The sequence below is a fragment of the Micropterus salmoides genome, unplaced genomic scaffold (genome assembly GCF_014851395.1).
Source record: "Micropterus salmoides isolate LMB-PRFRI ecotype aquatic unplaced genomic scaffold, ASM1485139v1 Ms_hic_scaffold_20, whole genome shotgun sequence".
NCBI lineage: Eukaryota > Metazoa > Chordata > Actinopteri > Centrarchiformes > Centrarchidae > Micropterus > Micropterus salmoides.
The window spans coordinates 24,351,978-24,373,416 of NW_024041151.1; the positions used below are offsets into that span (position 1 = coordinate 24,351,978).

Consider the following 21,439-nt stretch of genomic DNA (forward strand, 5'->3'; position numbering starts at 1 on the left):
GATAAATGTACAAAAAAAGCAAGCAAATATGCTTTGGACACTTCAACATTAAGGTCAAGGACGCAATGGGCTGAAATTTCGAAGTGAAGACAGGTTCCCTTTTTGTCACCATCCAAGTGAATCAGGGAAGATCTAGAGTTTGAACTGGTTAAGAATAGTTGTAGAATGTGTTGGGTACCAGCACGTGTGGGGTTAAAGGGTACTGAATGACAGAATATGATCTGCAGACAGGGTCAGGGTTAGCTAAAACATCACTAAATGTGAGGCATATAATTGGCATTTCATTTGGAAAAGGGGAAGGGAAACTTATTAAAAAAGAAAATACCAGAACTTTGGCAGGAAAACTGGGACGAGGACAGTAAAGGCAGAACACACTATAAAGTGCAAAAGACAGAGCACAGAGAAGGGAGGCGGTAGATAGTATCTAAACAAATGTTTGATCACACTGATTTAAATAAAACACTGTTTCTACTGGGAAAAGCAAATTCACAAGTATATGTGAACGGTAATAGTGGAAAATGCTGAACATGTAAAATTGCACTGTGTCAAATACGTAGTTTGCAGCACAGGGTGAGAGAGGACAGGATTTGAAAGGCATATTAGGAAACTCAGGGATGGTTAATAGGTTTCTAAATGAATACTGGATTGTTTAATGGAATATAGTTGTTGATTCTTGTTTATTTTGTTTTTTATGTTTGTTTATTATTTTTTGTTGTCATTCCAGACTAATGTTCTACATATTCCGGTACGGTAGGTGGCGCTATGCACCTAAAGCTTGTGTGCAATCCACCGCATAGCGCACAGAAGAAGAGACGGGAGGCGAGCGTTTCACATGCAGCAGGTTTGTTTCGTCAAGCAAGTTCTCAGTATCAAAGTTAGTGGAAGTGTGGATTGAGCTGCGCTTTCTGGTTGGGTTTCTGTGCGGGGCGTAGGCTCTTGTGAAGTTGAGAAGTCCCTGAACTCTCATCGCAACTTCTTAAGAAAACGAGTTAGTACTTCAGTAGCTTATTCTGTGTGTTTTTTACCCGTGACTCTCCCGTCATCCCGTGCGCAACAAGAACATTATTTACGTTGCCGTTATCTGAAGATAACAGCTAACTTATGTTAGCTGGGAGGTAACGTTAGCGCCTTCATGGATAAATAACGTTTAACGTTGTTCCGAAACTTGATTTCAAAACAAATGACAATTTTATGCAAAAAAAATAAGGAATTGTGAAACTTATTTATGCTAACGAGTATTATTTATTTTGTAAGCTAAGTAACTTAAAGCTAACGACACACCAGCGTTGACGTTAACTTACTTGTACGTTAACTTGCCTTCCCACAATATAACGTTCACATTTGCTAGTTTCTTGCGATAGATACTGTAGTTTTAAAAACGTAAACAAGCTAATTATTTGCTATTTGTGCCCTGCGTCAAGTTAGCCTGTATGGTAAATTAACGTGTCGCCAGTGAAGTGATTTCATGAGCTTAAAGCCAGTAACGTTAACGTGAGGTTTATTTGTTGATATAGACTGTAACGTTAGGTTAACCATACCAGCACAACTAACGTTAACGTTACACAGTTTGTATATCTTATTGACTTTTGGCCACTTTTTTGTCTTATTTCTCTTCCAAAGTGAGAACGGAAAACCCCAGAATTACATTTCATACTACTGTTTTTTTTTTTCTCTAATCCACTAACGTTACTAAAGTGCGTATAAAGAGTCACATTAAAATCAGTTTTCGTTATCCCAAAGACTCCCAAGTTAGTGAAAGCTGTCATAACAATATGTCATTAAAATAACAATAAAACAAGTAACGTTAACTTAAAACAAACATTTCAGTCACCACTGACGCATGCACTCCTCAGCTTGTCCAAAAAATCACTAGAAACAACATGTAGCTCAGTATCATAGCTGCAAAAGCAGAGAACCACCAGGAAGACTCATTAATGTGATCTCTGTTCATGAACATAATTTCTATTTAAATTGTTTGCTACATCCCAAGGTAAAGATGCCTTTTAGTATATAGTGTGTTTTGGGGGTTTTGTGCATGTCTAAATGTGTGTATTCTGCTGTGACCTTCTGTTGAAGAGGGCCTTTCTCCACCAATCCGGTGTTGCATCCAAATTTGAAATTAAATCGGCCATAGTTGTGGTAGGCTACATCGTCTAGTAGAGGGACTATAGAAATCATCTTTGACCTATAAGGCTGATCAATTAATCTAAATCATATTGAAATCGCAATGTTGCCTACTGCAGTTTTCAAAACTCAGGAGGTCCCATATTTAAAGTTAAAGGCAAAATGTGGGTCAAAAACATTTTAAATTGAATATTGTCGTGCTGCAGAGATATCCTGGCCTACGCATCATATTCTACAGACTTAAGAAAACATCTTTGTGTGGTACAAATCCTTGCAAAAATCACACCATAGTCGTCTAAATGTTTTTCTGTGAAAATGAGAATAATTGTGTAAAAATGATCAATCCCTCCAATATCGCAAATCCTATCGCAACTGCAATATCAGTCAAAATAATGTCAATCAGATGTTTTTTCAAAATTGTTCAGCCCTAGTCACTCACTCATATCATGTTTTTATGACTTCAGATCACATTGTCTGGTATGAAAACTATGATTGAAGTGGGCTCGTGTTCCCTCAGAGGCTTTGTTGAGCTGACAGACAGTAGCTACAGTATTCACAGAAGATAACAGCAACCAATTGAGATTATGTTCATCTGTTGAAGACCAGTCGCTTCCAGCTGCCATCATGTCAGCAGACCGCGACCCGAATCCTCCACAGCTTATGAATCCTCCGCCTCCTGAGGTGACCAACCCCAACAAGCCAGGCCGGAGGACTAACCAGCTGCAGTTTATGCAGAATGTAGTGATCAAATCCCTCTGGCGGCACCAGTTCGCCTGGCCTTTTTACCAGCCTGTTGATGCAGTTGCCCTTGGACTATCAGTGAGTAGTTCGTAAATGTTCTTGAAACTTTTAAAGGTGCTTCCAATCCAACATTTACCACATAAAAATAATGTATTCTTTATGTATGTACTCAAAAACAAATGAATCATTTTTTAAAGTTAATTTTATGACAGGCAGGTTTTGTAATGTTAAGTACTTGTTAGCAATTTATAATGTAGTTAACCACATGATCTGATTTTGTCAAAAACACATCATAAAATAAATCCTGAACACTCACACACAGCTGCTGCAGCCATAGTAGCTTGGGGAAGTTGGAAATTGGCTCTTTGTAATATGGCTTTTACTAAACACAATAAATAGGTGTGTATTTTCTTCCTTTTTGTCTAAAAAGTCACATTTGTTTGTCTTGCCTTGTGGGGAAGCGTCTGCTTTTCTCTTTTCTTTCACTGAAGTAACTGTTTCTGAATCCTTAAATTTCCACTGTTTTTGTCATTCTGTCACTGCAGCTGTTGATTTTATTAAGTTTTTTTTCACAGTCTTTTCTTTCTCCCTTGCGCTGCCAAGCAAATAGCTTCTCTTTGCTCTGATGCTATTTGGACGTATTTAAATTAGGTAATCTCGTAATCTGCATACATTTTGCTCTCTTTTCATGCAAATTAGCCTCATCACAAAAAAAAGTCCGGTTCACCATTACCAACGCTAATAGCCACACACAGAGTGAAATTATTAGTGTCTTCAGAGAGTTGGTTGTAACTGAAGCTCATTTATAAGGGGTGTCACACACCCAGCACATCACAGTACATCATAGGAGCACAGATGGCACAGACAGTCCAATACCTGATATACATCACGAGGGAATGAAAGTGAAAAAAACAAACATTAAACCTACTGCTGTGAGAAACAGAGGCGATGGTAACACACTGTACCAATCCAGCAGAGAGCAGAGGAGAGAAAACGGTGTGCACCCAGACACATGAGGGGGAGCGTACAGTTAAAGCATCATAAATAACAATCACTCTGACCATTCTTTGTGAAGTCGCCCCTCAGTCTCAGTCTCATCCGATATTTACAGCTTATTAATTAATCATAACAAATAACCCTTTAGCATTTTTTGAAATCAGGCTTTAGTAAATTGTATAGCGCCAACGTTAATAATTGAGAACTATAAATCGAATGAAGAAAAGTAAAAAGATATAAAATATATTACAAGACACTTAAATAAAAGCAATAAAAAGCTTTCTTCTATATTACTGCATTTGTTAGTCAGTACTTAAGGACTTAATCATTTGAAGTAAGTGTTTCTGGAATGTAACTAATTTGCATAAATAATAAAATGGTTAATTCGAAGTTGAATTTCTCTGTTAGAAAGTGTGAGCTATCTCAGAACCTGGCCAAAATAAACCAAAGCTGTCTGCATGGCTAGATGCCTTGTGAAAGAATAATTCCAGTTTATTACAACTGAACAAAACATTACAAATAACCACATTATTTACATAGATTTGGCTATCATTTGTATTGGTTATGATAATAATGTAGTCACAGAAGTAATTGCTGAGTACAGACGGGGTTAGAAACGCTAGTGGTCAAACGATCAGGCAGGTTGTAAACAAGCCAACATGTTAGCCAGATTATCTGGCACCTTGTATGGGGGTAAAGCTGAAAGTGAGCATAACAATCCCTCATTGCACAGGAAAATTGTGTGTATGGACATGTACAGTACATTAACAGACAGTTTGGTTATACTTTGTGTGTTTCAAGTAAACATGGCTGACCACTTTACAACTGGTGGGATTGAGGGAGTGCTTGGGTTTCTTGTGACTCCCGTCTTAGCAATATCGCAGTGTTCCGAGATCTCAGAATATTAACCTGGTAAATATCGTATTTTTGTGACTGAAAGGAATCTGTCCAAAACTTTCAAAATAAGAGCATACATTGAATGTACTGTACTTGAATGATCCAGGAAGTGAGAAAAGAATTGGGCGCTATCAAACTTTTCTTCATCAGATCCTTTCCCAAGGTGTAGGACAGACATTCATCTGACACGTTGACTCTTTTTCTTTATCAGGATTATCACACCATAATAACATCCCCCATGGACTTGGGAACCATCAAGAAACGGCTAGAGAACAACTACTATTGGAGTGCAAGTGAATGTATGCAAGACTTCAACGCCATGTTCACCAACTGCTACATATATAACAAGGTGAGGGACTTTATTGTTGGAAGTGCAGCGTGCTGGTTTGCCTCACAGGAAATAAACCCACATGGATTTTCCTCTGTCCTCCTAGCCCACAGATGACATAGTCCTGATGGCCCTCGCCTTGGAAAAGGTTTTCTTGCAAAAAGTTACCCAGATGCCGCAGAGCGAAGTTGAGATTCTTCCTGCAGCCAAAGGGAAGGGCAAAAAAAGTAGCATTCCAGGTAATGAACTTAATGGTAACTGTACTTCACATGTTCCACATTCAAAAAGGTAACTCAGAGGCATTCAATAAACTACACATGGCACATTCATGTGGCAGCCAGGGGTCCCATGTAGGATATTTGTGTGCATGCTTCTGAGCACCTTGTACACAGGTAATTGTGATAAATGAACTTCACCACATGCTCTGCAGTAGGTCCAAACACTTTGTCAGGGTGCAAGAAGATGAGTCAGATTTGTGACATGTAGCTCCTACAAAAGTAAAGTTTATTAAATTAAAAAAGTAAAGACAGATCAAAGAATGCAATTGATTTTGTTATAAATGTCTGTGTAAGTGTGACTCCGTCTATTTCTTCTTTAACGTCCACTTAAACTGTGGAGCCAATTAAGCATAGTTGAGTCATGCTTTAATCAAAACTCTGCAGTCCACGTACTTCATTTCTAAATGTTTACTGAAGCTTTCTTCATGACAAACAAAATGATCAACAAAAAACAGTGACAAGCTAAATTTAACACGGTCAAAAACTAGTGTGCTCTCAGCTCCACTCAAAACCCTCTCCCAGCTAAACAAGCACAGGCAGCATCGCACATTGTCTGACCAATCAGAAGCCAGGGCTGACTGCAAACATTTTTAGTTGCAGTTGTGCAAAGTGCAGGAACATAAACACAGAGCTGCTCATTCTTGGAAAATAAGCACACAAAATAAACTATCCACAAATGGCATGAACCAATGCAGGCCCAGCTTTCTGTTCAACTGCTGTCTATGCCTGTATTCGCTTCAGTAAGAATCAAAGGTTTGCACCAAGATCTCCCATAAAATATATGCTTTTCCTCCATTTAGCCTTTGGCACTTCAAACACGTGTGCAGAACATTGTCAATGTCAATGTGGTTGTCTATCTTAGCATGCGTTATTGAGTAAGATGTGCATATTTCAGCCGGCATTAACGTCAGTGTCACCCCACTTCAGTGATCCGTTCAGCCAGCAGCGGTGTTTAGCTGCATCAGTAACCCTCATCTGTTTTCTTTCCATTTGAAATAACACCGTTCAGTGCTCCAACTCTACCGTGTCTTTTCGCTGTGGGTCTTCTAGTAAGGTTTAATTTGTATTTTAACATTTTTTCTCTTATCCTTTCATTTGTGTTAATACATGTATGCAGGTGGGCAAAATGGAACTGCAACCACATGTTCTTCACCTACAACACCCACATCTCAGCCAAGCCTCAGCTACACGTCTTCCAGCCCGTCCTCAATGCCCAAACAACCATCACAGACCCCCATAAAAGTGAGTCAGCATTTGTGTCTCTGACCCTCAGTCAAATTTCATATTATTTTAAAATCACAGAGCATGTAGAAGAATTCTGCCTTATTGTGTTTTTTGCCGATGCAGAAGAAAGGGCTGAAGCGGAAGGACGACTCCTCCAGTTTGGGTGATTTATCAGAGAGCAGGAGGAGACGGGGAAGCGCAGGCCGAGCCAATAATCCCTCTGACTTTGAAGAAACGGAGTTGCCACAACAGAAAAGTGAACAGGGCAGACTGAGCGAACAGCTCAAGTACTGCAATGACATCCTGAAAGAAATGCTGTCTAAGAAGCACGCAGCCTACGCCTGGCCGTTCTACAAGCCCGTCGACGCTGAAGCCCTGCAGCTACACGATTACCATGACATCATCAAATACCCCATGGATCTCAGCACTGTTGAAGTAAAAACTGTATATTTACATGTACAAATACATTTCCTCTGCGGTTCATCAATTTTTCATGAAGGATTTAGTCTTGACAACTTTTTAATTTTCAGAAAAAGATGGAAGGAGGAGAGTACCAGGACGCACAAGGCTTCGCTGCAGACGTTCGGTTGATTTTTTCTAATTGCTACAAATACAACCCTCCACATCATGATGTTGTCACCAAAGCCAGAAAACTTCAGGTGTGTTTTGAATCATTACCTGTAATAGTTCAAGAATTTAAAAAGTCTTACTGGACTTTAGGATTAGTTTTGTTCTATTTCACTCGATTCTACTTTCACCGTGTGTTCGCTTCAGGGTGTGTTCGAGAAGAGGTTTGCGAAGATGCCAGACGAGCCGGTGGAGTTGATTTCACTAATGAGTGCCGTTAAGAGTGCAGGTTTTAGTGGGATTAGTGCCAACAGCTCTTCCAACTTGGACAAATCAGACTCTGCAGAGGAGCGTGCCACCCGCCTTGCTGAGTTGCAAGAACAGGTGGGTGCAGAACAGGTAGGTTTCTACACAGATCTCTAACTCAGAGTCTTGTTATTTAACCCCATTGTCTGCTACTGTAAACCGGTTTCTCAGACAGACTCTGCTTTGCACCACCCCTGTTTTCTGATGGATTCATTGACCTCCTGTTCAATGATCTATTGAAGTTTTGGCTTTCTTTACAAATGCTAGCGTTGCTTACACGCACAACCTTCTGTATGCTGTAACATAAATAAAAATATACATATAAAAAAAACTATATACATATAAAAAAACTACATAACTCTATAAACTATATATATATATATATATATATATATATATACACACACACAATTGTACACCATAGCCACCCTCTCATTGTCATAAATGAAATGGCTTCTATTAAAATAATGCTTCATACCTTTGTGTATCCATTCTTAACTTTTACATGTTAAGATGGTAATAGACATAAATTAATCAGTGACAGATCAATTCATCGAACATTTTCATTTTTTAAATTTTCCATTGTTAAAGTCTAACCAGTAATGTTGCCACTCTAGTCACAAACTTGTCTGCGAGGCAAAGCGTGAAAGTGGGCCCACTTGATGTCTATCCCGGTGTCAGCATGTTTTCCATCCAGCAGCTTCAGGTCTGCCCTTTCATTTCATTTTAACACAATGGGATCGCATGTAAACAAATACATGCACAATTACCGCGAGCGATTCGGTGTACGAACCTCTACCACAGCAGTGATTTGAACTCTACCTGGACCTTATGATAACCTTTACAAAAATATTCGTCTCACCTTATTCTCTGGCACTCAGATATATAGCAGGGAGAAATAGATGCATGAAGTATATCAGATGACGTGTTTTTTTTTCTTCTGACTCCTCTCAGTTGTTTGGAGAGGATATTGTTGGCCTTACAGTCATATGCCAAGCCTCCAAGTACCTAGAAACTACTCTCTGTCTCCTACTTATTCTTTGATTTCTTAGTGTTGCTATTTGTCTTGGCACTTTTTATTTAAATACCACATTAGCCCATATCTGTTGATTCTGCCCAGCTTAAAGCAGTTCATGAACAGCTCGCTGCCCTCTCTGAAGTCCCTGTGATTAAACCAAAGAAGAAAAAAGACAAGGACAAGAAAGAGGACAGCTGTCAAAATAAAAGCAGTACAAATTCCAGCTCCAGGTAGGAAGTTAAACATAGCTGAAGGACTCTATTTTTATAGGATCTCACTTCTGTGTAGACACCTTTGACTGCTTTGTTGTGGATTTCAGGCAGTTGTGGAAGAGAAGCAAAGACACGGATGATACAGATGATGAGTCTCTGCCGATGACATACGACGAGAAGCACCAGCTGAGCCTGGACATTAACCGGTTACCTGGCGGCAAGCTGGGCCGGGTGGTGCACATCATTCAGACTCGAGAGCCCTCGATGTGTGACACCAACCCAGAGGAGATCGAGATCGACTTTGAGATACTGAAGCCGTCCACTCTGCGGGAGCTGGAGCAATACGTGAAGTCTTGTCTGAATAAGAAGTTTAAGTCATTTCAAAGTAAGTATGAAGCTTTGCTGCCATCATCCTTATGGTTAGATTTGTGAAATCTGTGAATAAATAAACCCAGCTTTAATAGTTGAGCATTAATATATGAGCATATTTACAGTACAAACCTTGTCAGTCATGAGGGCAAAAAAAGCAACAACAAAAAACAACATTCAAAAACAAAATAATCGTTAGCCCTAAGCCCTAATTACAGTGCAATTTACACAAAATATTAAAATGTCATCAGCCCTTGTAGCATTTAATTTGGTGATGGTGCTTCCTTTACTTTCCTTCATCCAGAGAAAAGCAGTCAGGCTGCGCCTCATCATGTCAGCTGCAGCAGTTCTTCAGATTCTGCCACCAGCAGCTCCACCGACTCCAGTTCAGAAAACAGTGACTCGTGACGACTGTAAAGTTTCTATTTATTGCTTCTTTAGTTACCAAAAGAGAGTTCTTAAAAACTGTTAAACATGCTTATTTTTGTATTTTGCTATGTGTTCAATATGTGAAAAATTAAACTTCCCTCACACAGTCTTTGTTGTCACTGTTGGCTTTTCTCACTCCTTCTTCTCTCTAAATCGCAATATCCGCCACTGGAGTTTGTTATCAGACATTATAAATTGTTCACAACATAGCTGGATGGCATGCGGCTGGGCAAGGGCGCATTTCATAACATCTGAGGTTCAACCAATATCCTGTCTGTGTCATTCATTTTTTGTCCATACAGTTTAATTATAGCATAGGCCTTTTTCAAATGCATCATAGAAATGCAATGTGATACTCTTAAACATCCAATTGTTGCCCTAGACAGCTCTCGATAGCACCTGTTTGAGTTGTGAGTAGGACCATGTAATAATAGATGATCTCAGTATGTATAAGAAGAAGATAATTTCTACCGTAGCACATGATTATAAACAGAAAGATAAAGGATTATGTTGAAAAGAACAAAGGACCTCAAGCAAGCTGCAAGTTTATGAAGTGGATATTGATGGTTTTATGGTGTTTGGAATTCTGACACATTTTCTAAAAATTAGTTATCCCTAATTGGAGGAGTTCTTTAACTATCTAGCGCTGGTCTGAATGGGGGGAAAATGCATGTATGTTTTTTGTTTGTTAGCATTTGTAAGCAGCATACATATCTGATAAATAGTTTCTAACACACTATAATGTATTATAGCCGTCAGCAGATATATGGTCTTTTTGTTGTTGTTGTTTTTATTGATGTAATTGTCAACAGCTTCAACTCTTTCTGTGAAGTAGCCAATCTTTCCTGAGTTGGCTGGTCATGTTGCCTGTTTCATAGTGAACGTGCTCTAGAAATTTAAATTCTGTCAGTGAATGTTTATTTGTCACTCCAGTCAAAAAAGGTAGCATTGAAATAGTACGACTCCGTGCCTTTTTGTGTTTTAACAGTCACTGTGATCTCCAGCATGACAGATGTTTTGTTGGGCTTCTTTCTCAACAATTTTCCAAGTGGCAGGTATTAAGGGAAGTTTAAGGTATACTTCCCTCAAAAAATGTGCCTAATAGATGCGACTTTCGCTAAGCCATTGGCTTACATTAAAATGTTTGCTTATCAGTTGTAACTCTTTGCAGGTCTGTCTTGCTCCGCTATGAAAATAAGACTCTATAATGAAGAATGCTGTGTTCTGTTTAGCACTTGATGCTCAAAGCAGTTAATGTTCAACCTAAAATTTTTTACATCTAAAATGTTTATTTTGTTATATTTCTTGATCACTGTTGTCCGTGCTTATTGTTCCAAACAGTCAATAAACGGTTTAACAATTCCGCTGACTGACTTCTGTGAAGGGCCACAGCACCACTGTTTTGCATGTTGCATGCAGTCCATTCATTAAAAGTTACCTGAAGATGAAGCGTTTTACAGTAATTGTGTAGTTCCCTCCGTCCACGCTACTTAACACTATGGTATGAAAGACAACTTTGAAACTTGGGATCAGTAAGTCATCAAAATGAACATGTCTTCTGTAATTAATGTCACCCACAGTTTTGTTGCATGATGATAATAATACAGTGTTGACTGCTTTATGTCATTCAAGTCTTATAACAATGTTACCATGTGTTACGTCCCACCCTTTGGTGGCAACATGGGACGAACAGCATAACCATAATCCAACCATAATGTAATTTAAATAAAACATAAGAATAACGCCTGAATAATTCGTCCTGAATAATTAACTATTTGGTAGCTGTTAATATAAAATGACTCAGTTTTAACCTGGGGTGAGACTCTTCCAGTATGTTTGGTTTATTTTTTTGTTAATCAAAGTAGTTTATATAACAGAACAGGTGTTAAATACCCTTAATATCATGCCCTTCAGCAAACAGTATGCGCCACAGTGACAGAAAGCCCTCTTGCCTGAAACATTTACTCCACTTTCAGCTGGCCTGCCAACTCCTCTGCAGAAACTGGCACGCACCCAACGCTGACCAGTTCAAACAGCTGGTGCCTCCTACACTCCATCGCCTCTTGGTGCTTAACTTCTTCCAATAAGGGCTCGAAGCACTAGAGATGTGTAGACAGTCAGGGTCGTTTGTGTGAGAGGTCCTAAGCAGAGAGCCGATGAGAGCACAGAAGCTGGATGTCTGTGGCTCAACACTGCTTGCAGTTCAGTAATCAACCAGGAGATGGCCATCATGCACTACCCTCGGCTGTATTACGACTTATGGCATCCCTTTTGCTTTCAAGAAAATGCTGCAGTTCCAATGGGTTATTTTAGCCTATATTCTATGCAGTTTTGTTTTATCATTTGTCAGTACATTTATAAGAGAAATGCAGCTTAAAGTGATTTTTTTATTGAGAGAAAACTATTGAAACCTAGTTTTAAGAAAGAACAGATGAGATACATTCTCTAGGTCCCTTAGTATACTAAAGGCCTTTTTTTTTAATATAACAGTGTGAAAGGGTATTTAAGTGCTTCCACACCAGCACTTGAGATAGATTTTTTTTTAAGAAGCTCCAACTGCATGCACACTGTGGGGCCGTTCATTATTTACACTTTTCCCCCACCCAGCTTACCTCGCTGTCCATTCACTGTGCATGTTGCAGGGAGATGTGCTCTTTGTGACCTGCATTCCCATCGTGCCACATAGAACATGCCCCTCCCCATGGCATTGATTGATCAGTGCCACTACTTAAATGACAACTATTCATTTCTGCCACGTCCTGCCATCACTCACACAACACATGAATCCAATGTTAAAAAGACCACACACACATTATGCAACTCTCCAGACACGTCACACAAGTCCAGGTTTACTTTGATTAATGGAACTCTGGTTTTCATTTTCTTTTCACCACCATGTAGGAGAACATTCAGGAAAAAATAAAGACTCAGTGAATGTGGCGATGCCAATTTGGATCAAGATGTGTTGAATGAACTGCACATATGCACTTTTGTTCCATAAACGATTTATGCTAATGTTACATATCAGTAATTCTTAATTGCAACGTAGCTGATACTATGCTCAATTTGTAACAAAATATATGGTTGTTATTAATCTATTTTAAAACCATTACTTATCCAAGATAAATGGCTGAGTATGTTATTTTGCAGCACTGCACATTCACATACAGTAGCTATGTACTGTACATACAGTATATTAACTTCTGGGAGCTACCCAGGACCATAAGCTTATAGTCAGCACAATCACTGGATCAGCTGGTTTTCCTAAGGCTCCCTTCAGATGCTGAAAAAAGGTTCACACCCCCAATCCCAGCAGAGTGGATTTCATTTTTATCAATCATTAACAATGTAGCCAATAATAAACTAAATATTCACGTTAGCAAAGTAGCCTAGCTATCAACCGAACACTTTTGTTTATTTATGTCACCACATGAATCATATTCATGCAACCTAAGGCCTGCTTAACATCCAAGCCCCCCTGGAGCGGTTCAGTTGGACAACCACTGAGCTAGGGCAACCTGGTCAAAACCCTGTCTTTCTAACCTTTAAGCCACTTACATTATCATTTAGGTTAAATGTGTCGCCCAGTTCTTCTGCTGTCTGTTTTCATTGAATGCTACCTGTTGGTGTTCAGAAAAGTGCATGAAGGAATTACTGTTGCACTTTAAAGAAAAAGCCACGTTATTATTATATTTTGACCTTCACTTATCTGTCTCGACAGGATTAACAGAGGACATATGCTTTCTTCTTCATTTTTCAAACTTATACAGCTGTGTATACAAATTGTTATAACACTAATCAGTTAAATCATAGTTTGGTACAGTTGGCAACTGCAAAGTTCTGAAACTGTGACGGGTTAAGATCCTTTCTCTTCAGATCTGAGGATAGGAACAAGCAACTGCTTTCTCTAAACTCTGAGCTAATGCTACTTTTTTTGTGTTGGATTTTTTTCAACTTGCTCTGGCACTGGTGTGAGCGGGGCAGCACAGTTTCCCCCAGAAAAAAAGGCCTGCTTATGGATTTATAAGCCATATTTTAGGCTGATGGGGCCGTTCAAAAGGTCTTTAAAGGTTAAGTGATCTCATGGCTCCATCGGCCAAACTCAAAGAACATTTGTACATCACAGAATGCATTGTGCAAAGGTCATTATCAACAGCAATCCACCCAGCTCCGCCATTTTTATATGCCGGAAGATTACAGAGCTTTGTCAGAGTTAGGTCAGGTTTTAGTTAACCATTAAGAGTTCAGGACTGGTATAATCTTAAATCAGTGGTGCATTAAAACATAGCTTCCTCTCAAAATTACAGTAAGTCTTGTATTTGTCTGCTTACTATATTTCTTGAAGGTTGGGACCAATGCAAGTATAGGAATAATAATAGTAATAGCTTTATTTGTATAGCACTTTTCAATGCAGGTAACGACGTGCTTTACAACAATCAATATAAAACATAAACAGGTCGAATAAATTTTTTTATTTCACAGTGGGTTACAACAGTGTATAAAACATAAACAAGTCAGTGTAGATATTAAGGAGATATACATCACGCATCTCACTGTGAAAGCCATTTTGTAGAAGTGCGTCTTGAGAAGTTAGATGAAACCAGGAACATACTCTGCAAGCCTAATCTGCTCTGGTAGATTGTTACAGAGTGTAAGGGTCCCTGACAGCAAAGGCCCTGTTTCCTTTGGATTTTGGCCTAGACTGAGGCCTAGATTTCTGACTGAGACAGGTATATAGGGAGTTACAATTGTCAAGGCAGGAGGAGATAAAAGCATGGATGAGTTTCTCCGGATCTGTTGCTGAAATAAAAGACCTTGGCTATACATTTCTCAAATGATAAAACCACAAGGGATAAAATCTCCAAATGCCCATACTGCATGCTCTGTAGATAAAGATTGTATGTTTTGTGGGGTCTTATCCTGATGTCCAACAGCACCCATGTAAACTTATCCATGATTTTTGGTCTGCTGGTAGGTAAATGTGATTAAACCTTGTGGCCCAAAACCCTGAGGTGATTTCTCCATATCCCTACAAACTCTGCAAATATTGGGTATAAGGCTTTTCTGTCTGGGTGTTAAATTGTTTGACCATTAATGAAACAGGACAATGTCAAACAGGACATCAGTTAGATTCTTATGGCCGGCAGCCATCACGGGAAAAGTTGATGCCTAAGTGAAGATATAGATGAATCCCCCACTCTGCAGTCAGAGGTGTCTTAAGGCCAGCAGGTGCATAAGAGAGTGGGTGCGCCAGAGAACTTGAATTGATCTGTTTAATGTCAGTGAAAACCTAGTCCATGTCAGCTAAGCAATTGATTGTCAGCCTGGAGGGCCTACTCTTGAGAGGCTCATTCTCTGGATAATTGCAGGGGGAAGAAGTGATGCTTTCACTCCCTCCTCGTGGAGGACTCTGTTGGTATGAGGTCATGGGTAGTACCAAACAGCAGCGAGTATTGTCTCAGATAAAAGGATGGTAAACTTTTTGGTTCCGCTGCTGTAGTTCAGTTATATGGTTTGTAAAACATCTTGTGTGTTGAATCTCTACCCGCTCATGACTCCAAGTGGAGTTGTAACATTTGGGTGGGAGGCAATTTTTTACTGGGAGGCCAGTCCCAAACCAAGCAGCACAGGTGGCTGATGAATAAGATGCATCCGACACTGGTAGGCAAAACGTCCACAAAACTCATGTCCGTTTTAAAGAGCTGCCATTATAGTATTTTTATAATTTCAATGTGTCAGCTTGTACATGTTCTTCATGTATAAATCCAGCTTTGCAGTCTTTAAAAATCCTCTTTCAGATACAAAAAGAAGCACAGAACACCACACTTTGCTGTGCCGTTCTATTTTACAATTGGCGATAAATTTGCCAAATGTGTTACGTCCCTGTGGAAATCTGAAGGTGGCAAGGGACGATGATGACTGAGTTGAGAAAGTAATGAGACATGACAAAGAGGATTTAACAAGAAACAGGTGGTATATTGATGTTAATGACGATGAAGTGATTAATTGACCAAGCATTAGATTATTTTATTAACAAGGACTGACATTGGGAAATCTAAGGAAGAGGAAAGAGATTGGGAAAGGAACAAGAAGTGTACAAAATAAAAGTATCCAAACAGCAAAAGGCAACTAGAAAGAAAAAATATAAAATAACACGCAAAAAAGTTGTTTTGAGTGACAGTGGCCAGGGATTAGGTCAGTATTCATAGACAACATGAATAGTTGTAGAGGGCATCTGGGATCAAGGTGTGTAGATGATTGCATTTAGAGTGAAAGGAAGAACAAAGGTAAGGAAATGTGATTTTTTTTAAGCCTTTTTAAGACTCCATTTGGGAGTAGTGGAAACAAGCCATAAAAGCAACACTGACATAACTGTTAAATTTATATGGCAAACAGTTATTTACAAATCAGGCAGATATAAAGCAACATTAGCATAGTATGGAGTTATTTTAGTGACCGCACAAACTCAGACCCCTTCTATTCTTGTCAGAGATGAGTGCCTCTGATTTGGAACTGAATTTTGAATTCCACCGAAACTCCACTGAAATTGAAATAATACTCAAAAGTTGAAAGCAAGTTTCAAACCATTATATTCAATTTCAATCTGTAAAATGCAATTTTAAATTTTGCATACAACATTCATTTCAAACATTTCAAATTCAAAACCTTTTGCGCTGACAGTAAAAAAACTTTATATTCTAGCCACATGATGAAAGTCCAACATTCACTCTCCTTTGAGCTTTGTTTTGCCCTCCCCCAAATCCTGGGGGAAATATCAGTTTTTTGGCTGCTAAATGATCCACAATGTTCCCTAACCAGTCTCTATCTTTGTCTGTCTGCCATTTAATGCTGGGGAGGTGGAGTATGGTGTTTTTTCTGTAGTTTTTGTGCTGAAAACAGCTGCTTCCTGTGTCTGAAAAGGATGCTGATGAGAGCAGAGAGAGTCAACCAAGTGAAGCTGCTGACAGTGAAACCCAAACAATTAGCTGGGAGATGGTGAACCACTCCATAGAGCTGCAGAGACCTGCAGGGTTGTCACTATGAGCAACCCCCTTCACATAGTCATTTGATCCATTGTTAAAATAAAACATATTGATTATAGCAGCGTTAATACATGTTATCTTACTGTGCAGAGAGGTCAAGGTTGTACAAGGTTGTGTGAAGACCTGTTGTTTAAACCAGCCTTTGTAAAACTTGGAAAATAGCCTGCATCAGCCAACAAAGTGTAATATGCCGTTCCACAGCATGGTAGGAAATGCACAGGTGTTACTAATAACATTTTGATGTCTCCATTATATTTAAGTGTCCCAGTAAGCCATAACAGTGTGACGGTGAGCCAACGTGCATGATACCAGGGCACTGAAGCTAAGCAGCTAAATGGAATTCAGCCATCATTAATTGTTTTACTTCACTAAGCTTTTCACAGTGGCATGTGTAAATGTCTTCTGTGAAAAAAAGACCTATTTGTGAAAATACAAATGTGGTCTAAAATATGCCACTTTCAAAGTGTTGGCCCAGACTTTGTGGCATCACCAAAAAGGAAAGTATGATGGAGCAAGTCCTGACAAGCCAATCACATTTTTCAGTAGCGGAGTGTGGAGAGCATTTCCAACTATGGTAAATGTAGCGGCTTGTGTGGTGTGTTTTTATGATACTTAACCTAACCTGCACCTTAATTGACACCTACCCCCCTCCAAAAGAACCCCACCACCACCACCACCCCGAAATTAAATGTATTTTAAATAAGTGTGCTGACAATTTCACATTGTTAGTTGATTTAAAGAAAATCTGTACTATTGTGAAGACCACATGGCTCTCACCATGAGAATACATTGAACAATTGTCTCAATATATGAGAACAACTGACCTAGACAATATCACTTTTACTGTTAGTACAGTGGTCTCATGGAATGATCTCATGGACGATCACCTAAAAGTAAAAACACCTGTGATGCTCTGTAATGTCATACCTGTTTTAATACCTGTTTGTATCTGAGGGTGTGTTGTGGTGAGGTTCATAATTACATTGTTGTTGTGATTTGGCGCTATATAAATAAAATCGTATTAAACTGAGTTAAAGGGGCACTCCAGCGATAAAGTATTGCACTTAATGGCGGGACTTGCAAGAGACAATATTTAAAATTAAAAAGGTAAAAATAAAGGCAGCGGGGGCGGACATATCATGACTTTTTAGTTTCTAGTGTAGGCCAAGCTTCAAAAACAGTGGATCCTACCTTTCCCATAATGCAACTCAGTAGTGCCTTTTAGTTATACACTCTTTTCCTGGTAAATGCCAACATATTTCATAATGCTGGCTTTCTGTAAAATATTTGGCTGCACACTTGCTGTGACTGATTTTGACAATAATCATCAGAAAACATTGTTTTATTATAATCAAGTGAATACTCACTTTATATACTTTAATACTACTTTACCAGAGAAATATTCCCTAATCTCATATAATCACACGAAAGCTGTCATTATGAAGAGGTGGCACTGCACTTAAGGCATGAAATTAGTTTAATTGTGTGTTTTGTTTGAACTATCCCTTTAATCATCTTGTTTCAGCAGCCCGTGCAGTATGCGCTGCATCCGTCAGAGGGCGCGTCCACAACTGCCAGTTCAAAAATATTCCCTGAAAGTCACATTCTTGGAGTATGGAGCCACTTTAACAAAAGTGTGGACGCACCGCTCAACTCTTTAGCTCGTGCATGAGATAATCAGCACATGCGAGCTCGTTCAACCTCCCGGGTGAGCACCGAGCGAGAAGCCCTGGGACGCTTTCTCCTCGGGATTTGTGCGGCTCGGCTCGGGAGTTGGGGGGAACCGTAAAACATCCCCGTCCGAAAGGGGAACGAGGAGAGGGAGACGCGAGACAGGGAGGACACGAGCGGAAGGGAGGCGGAAATCACTGAAAAGCAAAGCTGTGTACACACGTAACGCTATTTTTGGGCGTGCGTAAAGGCGCAAAACAAAGTAACGTTAACCGGATAAATGTAAACATTGATATGTATTTTCCCCTGGACATGTTTCCGCTCCGGGAGAACGTTGTTTAGACTGTGTTGTGGGAAGAGGGTGATCCTGGCGCTGTAGAAAGACTGCTCTGTGTATTATCTCCTCTTCATTGTTTGCGCTGGAAATTACGGGAAGTTCTGGTTTTCTACGTTTAACTTTAGAGGAAACGTAAAATGCAAATGCGGTAGGTGACTCCAGGCTTTGGTTCATCAACTAAACAGACTTGAAACGCCGTTTTCCACCCCTCCACATTGTATAGCTGGGCTGTGCTGGTCCACCGAAATGTGAGACAGCAGTGGAGTCGACACTTGACAAACCGCTACATCCAGCTGTTATATTAGCCACAATTGTAACCCTTCATTCACGCCTTTTGGATATGCTAAAGAAAGTTTTTAAGAATGAAGAGAAGAAAATTCCCATAGTCCGTCTCTGCTTTCAGGTTACATCGCTGCCGTCTGCTGAACGGGATCTGTTGAAACGGTGTTATTATTTTAGTCTTATTATTCACGCCTTCATCATTTCCATGTTGTGAAGACAGCGGAGCTGCCATGCGCCCAGGATGGGGATTTAGTGTGGTGACCTACTGCGATTAACTTACAGTTGTGAAATTGCCTGATCATCTTGCTGATAGTGAATGATTAAGAGCCCCGGCGCGGGTAGGGAACCGACAGTAGTGCCTGCGTGCGCGCCGTGAGCCACCGCTTTCAGCCCGCTGTGTGAACCAGTTCGTGGACTCGGTGACTTTGTGAGGAGAGTCTCGGGAGCCGATATGGAGGAGTGGAGACAATGCGGGCGGTGGTTGATAGACTGCAAGGTCCTGCCCCCGAACCACCGGGTCGTGTGGCCCTCGGCGGCCGTCTTCGACCTGGCACAGGCCCTGCGAGACGGGGTGCTCTTGTGCCAGATGTTGCACAACCTCTCGCCGGGATCAGTGGACCTGAAGGAGATAAATTTCAGACCCCAGATGTCACAGGTGAGTCGGCTTCGGTGTAAACTTCAAACAAGCATAGGATGGGTTGATTGACCCATCCAGGCTATGTATTGTGTTTGCGCATACACTCTTGCATTGATCTGCTTCTCATTCACACCGTGGGGCTGCCTGCGTTGCCTTGTTTGTTTGGAGAGCAATACTAAAGTTTTTCCAGTTGGCCCACAGATTTTTAACCAGAAACCTTCCTGTCACAACAAGTCCACTTCTTGGCCCCTGCCCAGCCACTATCAGTGTATCTGTGATAATACAGCAATTTAGTAGATGCTCATGGTGCATATGGGTGCTAGGTAACACATGCAGGGTCCATTCAGGTTTGCACAGGTGAAGGAACAAGGTGCCAGGGTTGGTTGCCTACTGGCAGATCTCAAGATGATCATGTCTCCAGAACAGTTTTTCCTTGGCTTCCTACAAAGAAGTGTAATATTGTTAAACGCACTCCAGTAGCAGCCTTTGCACTGCAACCTTTGTAAGATTGTCTCATTCTCATTCAGGTCATCAGGAATGTCACATATGCCGGTGAAATGAAGCTGAGTATAATCCAGTCAGTCTTGTTCTGTGTGGAAGGGACCAAAAATAATCTGCTGAAAGAAGAGAATGTGATCAGTCCAGCCCTAGATTAAATCATATAAAAAAAATTTTTTTTAATAAAGAGGCAGGTGTGGCAGCGCAAAGTTTAGCTGCCAATGTTCTTAATTTAGTTAACCCCACCTGTTTGGTGCCAGCCGTTTAAACCCAAAGCTGAGGACTGTTTTGCTTTTAAATGTTACCCCACGTCGTATCGCAGAAGAGTAGGAGGGAAAAGACAAACTGAAGTTTACTGTAAGTCCTTTGGGGAGAATCTCAAAGAGGAATAACCCGCCTTGGTGTGTAGTTAAGACTCCAACATAACACAAGTCTACATGGTGGTATGATTAGAGGTTTGGATTGTCACACGCCTCAGTTTATATAAAGCTCGCCTCGCCACTCCAGCTCATTCATGCTCCCAAAGTCAGTATGAGTGAGTGTCGGGTGCCACAGGAGTTTACATGACCACAGCAGCGGAGCAAATGTATGCTGTGGCAAACATTTCTGTTGACCTTTATTCACCATGTAGCCTGGTCTGAAGTACCACTAAGCCTCCATTAGTGTATGATGAGAAGTGTGGGCATTGGCACTGTGTATAGATCACGGTTGCCCGCATGCAGGCTGTGTTCGATTATTCTCATAGTCATGCCCACAGAAGCTGAAACTGCCATCACACCAGAGTGATTGCCCTCTGACAGCACATTTGTCTGATGTTCTTGGCACACCTTCCGTGACCCGTTTCTGTCATAATAGTGTGGGAATGTGTGTGTATTGCGTCTGTCTGCCTGGCTTTTAGTCTGTGTTGCTGGCTTCGTCTTTCTAATACAGTTTACCTTTAAGTTTCAAGTAATAGTAAGTCCGAGAGTTGATCAACAGAAAATGGAACGACTACAACTTTGGTTAATAGATTAACCCTGAGCAAGCAGCAGAATACAGATTGAGAACGGGGTTTGTGATGTTATTTGGGACGGCATCCAGCTGAATACTCACACAACCCAGACAAATCGCCTAAAAGCACAAAGCCTCAGGATTTTATCTCCACTAAGCACAACGGTAAAATAAACAATATGCTTATTATAGGTGAGAAAAAGGCTTCTGTAAATGTGTTTCCATATCATGTGGAATAGTTTTGACTTTTTGACATCCAATGCAGAAGAGTTGGCCTTCCCGAAGAGGCCAGGGTAATTAAAACGGGTCAAGCACAAAAATCTTTGAAGTCATTTACCAAGCAAAATGCCAGATATTCGCTGGTACCTGCTCCTCAAATGTGAGGATTTGCTGCTTTTTGGACAAAAAAAAGTTAACGTTGCGCTATGGGAACATGTGATGGGATTTTTTCATGGACTAAGTGCTAAAAAGTAATTGTCAGATTAATCACTG

The 21,439-nt window shown here is 40.2% G+C and overlaps 2 protein-coding genes across 12 annotated transcripts in view; both read left to right on the top strand.

Moving 5' to 3' along the window:
• Nucleotides 1–747: 747 nt before the first annotated feature.
• Nucleotides 748–10,851, top strand: LOC119915059 (bromodomain-containing protein 3-like). Of its 6 annotated transcripts, none has more exons than XM_038734620.1 (11): nt 748–841; nt 2,726–2,943; nt 4,970–5,107; nt 5,193–5,325; nt 6,482–6,606; nt 6,712–7,023; nt 7,119–7,247; nt 7,363–7,554; nt 8,582–8,709; nt 8,799–9,076; nt 9,365–10,851. In XM_038734620.1, exons 1-11 carry the CDS (start codon nt 763–765, stop codon nt 9,466–9,468), a joined length of 1,836 nt encoding a protein of 611 aa, XP_038590548.1. In that variant the 5' UTR covers nt 748–762; the 3' UTR covers nt 9,469–10,851. The 6 variants fall into 6 exon arrangements, with proteins under 6 accessions (XP_038590548.1, XP_038590549.1, XP_038590550.1 ...); XM_038734621.1 differs by having other exon boundaries at nt 7,363–7,539; XM_038734622.1 differs by having other exon boundaries at nt 6,733–7,023.
• A 7,276-nt stretch (nt 10,852–18,127) lies between these two features.
• vav2 (vav 2 guanine nucleotide exchange factor) overlaps nt 18,128–21,439 on the top strand; it is a 224,714-nt gene continuing 221,402 nt past the window's right edge. For 2 of the 6 annotated variants that reach the window (XM_038734635.1, XM_038734639.1), the window contains exon 1: nt 18,131–19,477. In XM_038734635.1, the coding sequence (XP_038590563.1) occupies nt 19,274–19,477 (204 nt within the window). In that variant the 5' untranslated portion in view covers nt 18,131–19,273. Of the gene's footprint in view, nt 19,478–21,439 lie in introns of all 6 variants that reach the window. The other 4 variants (XM_038734636.1, XM_038734633.1, XM_038734638.1 and 1 more) reach the window with 4 other exon arrangements.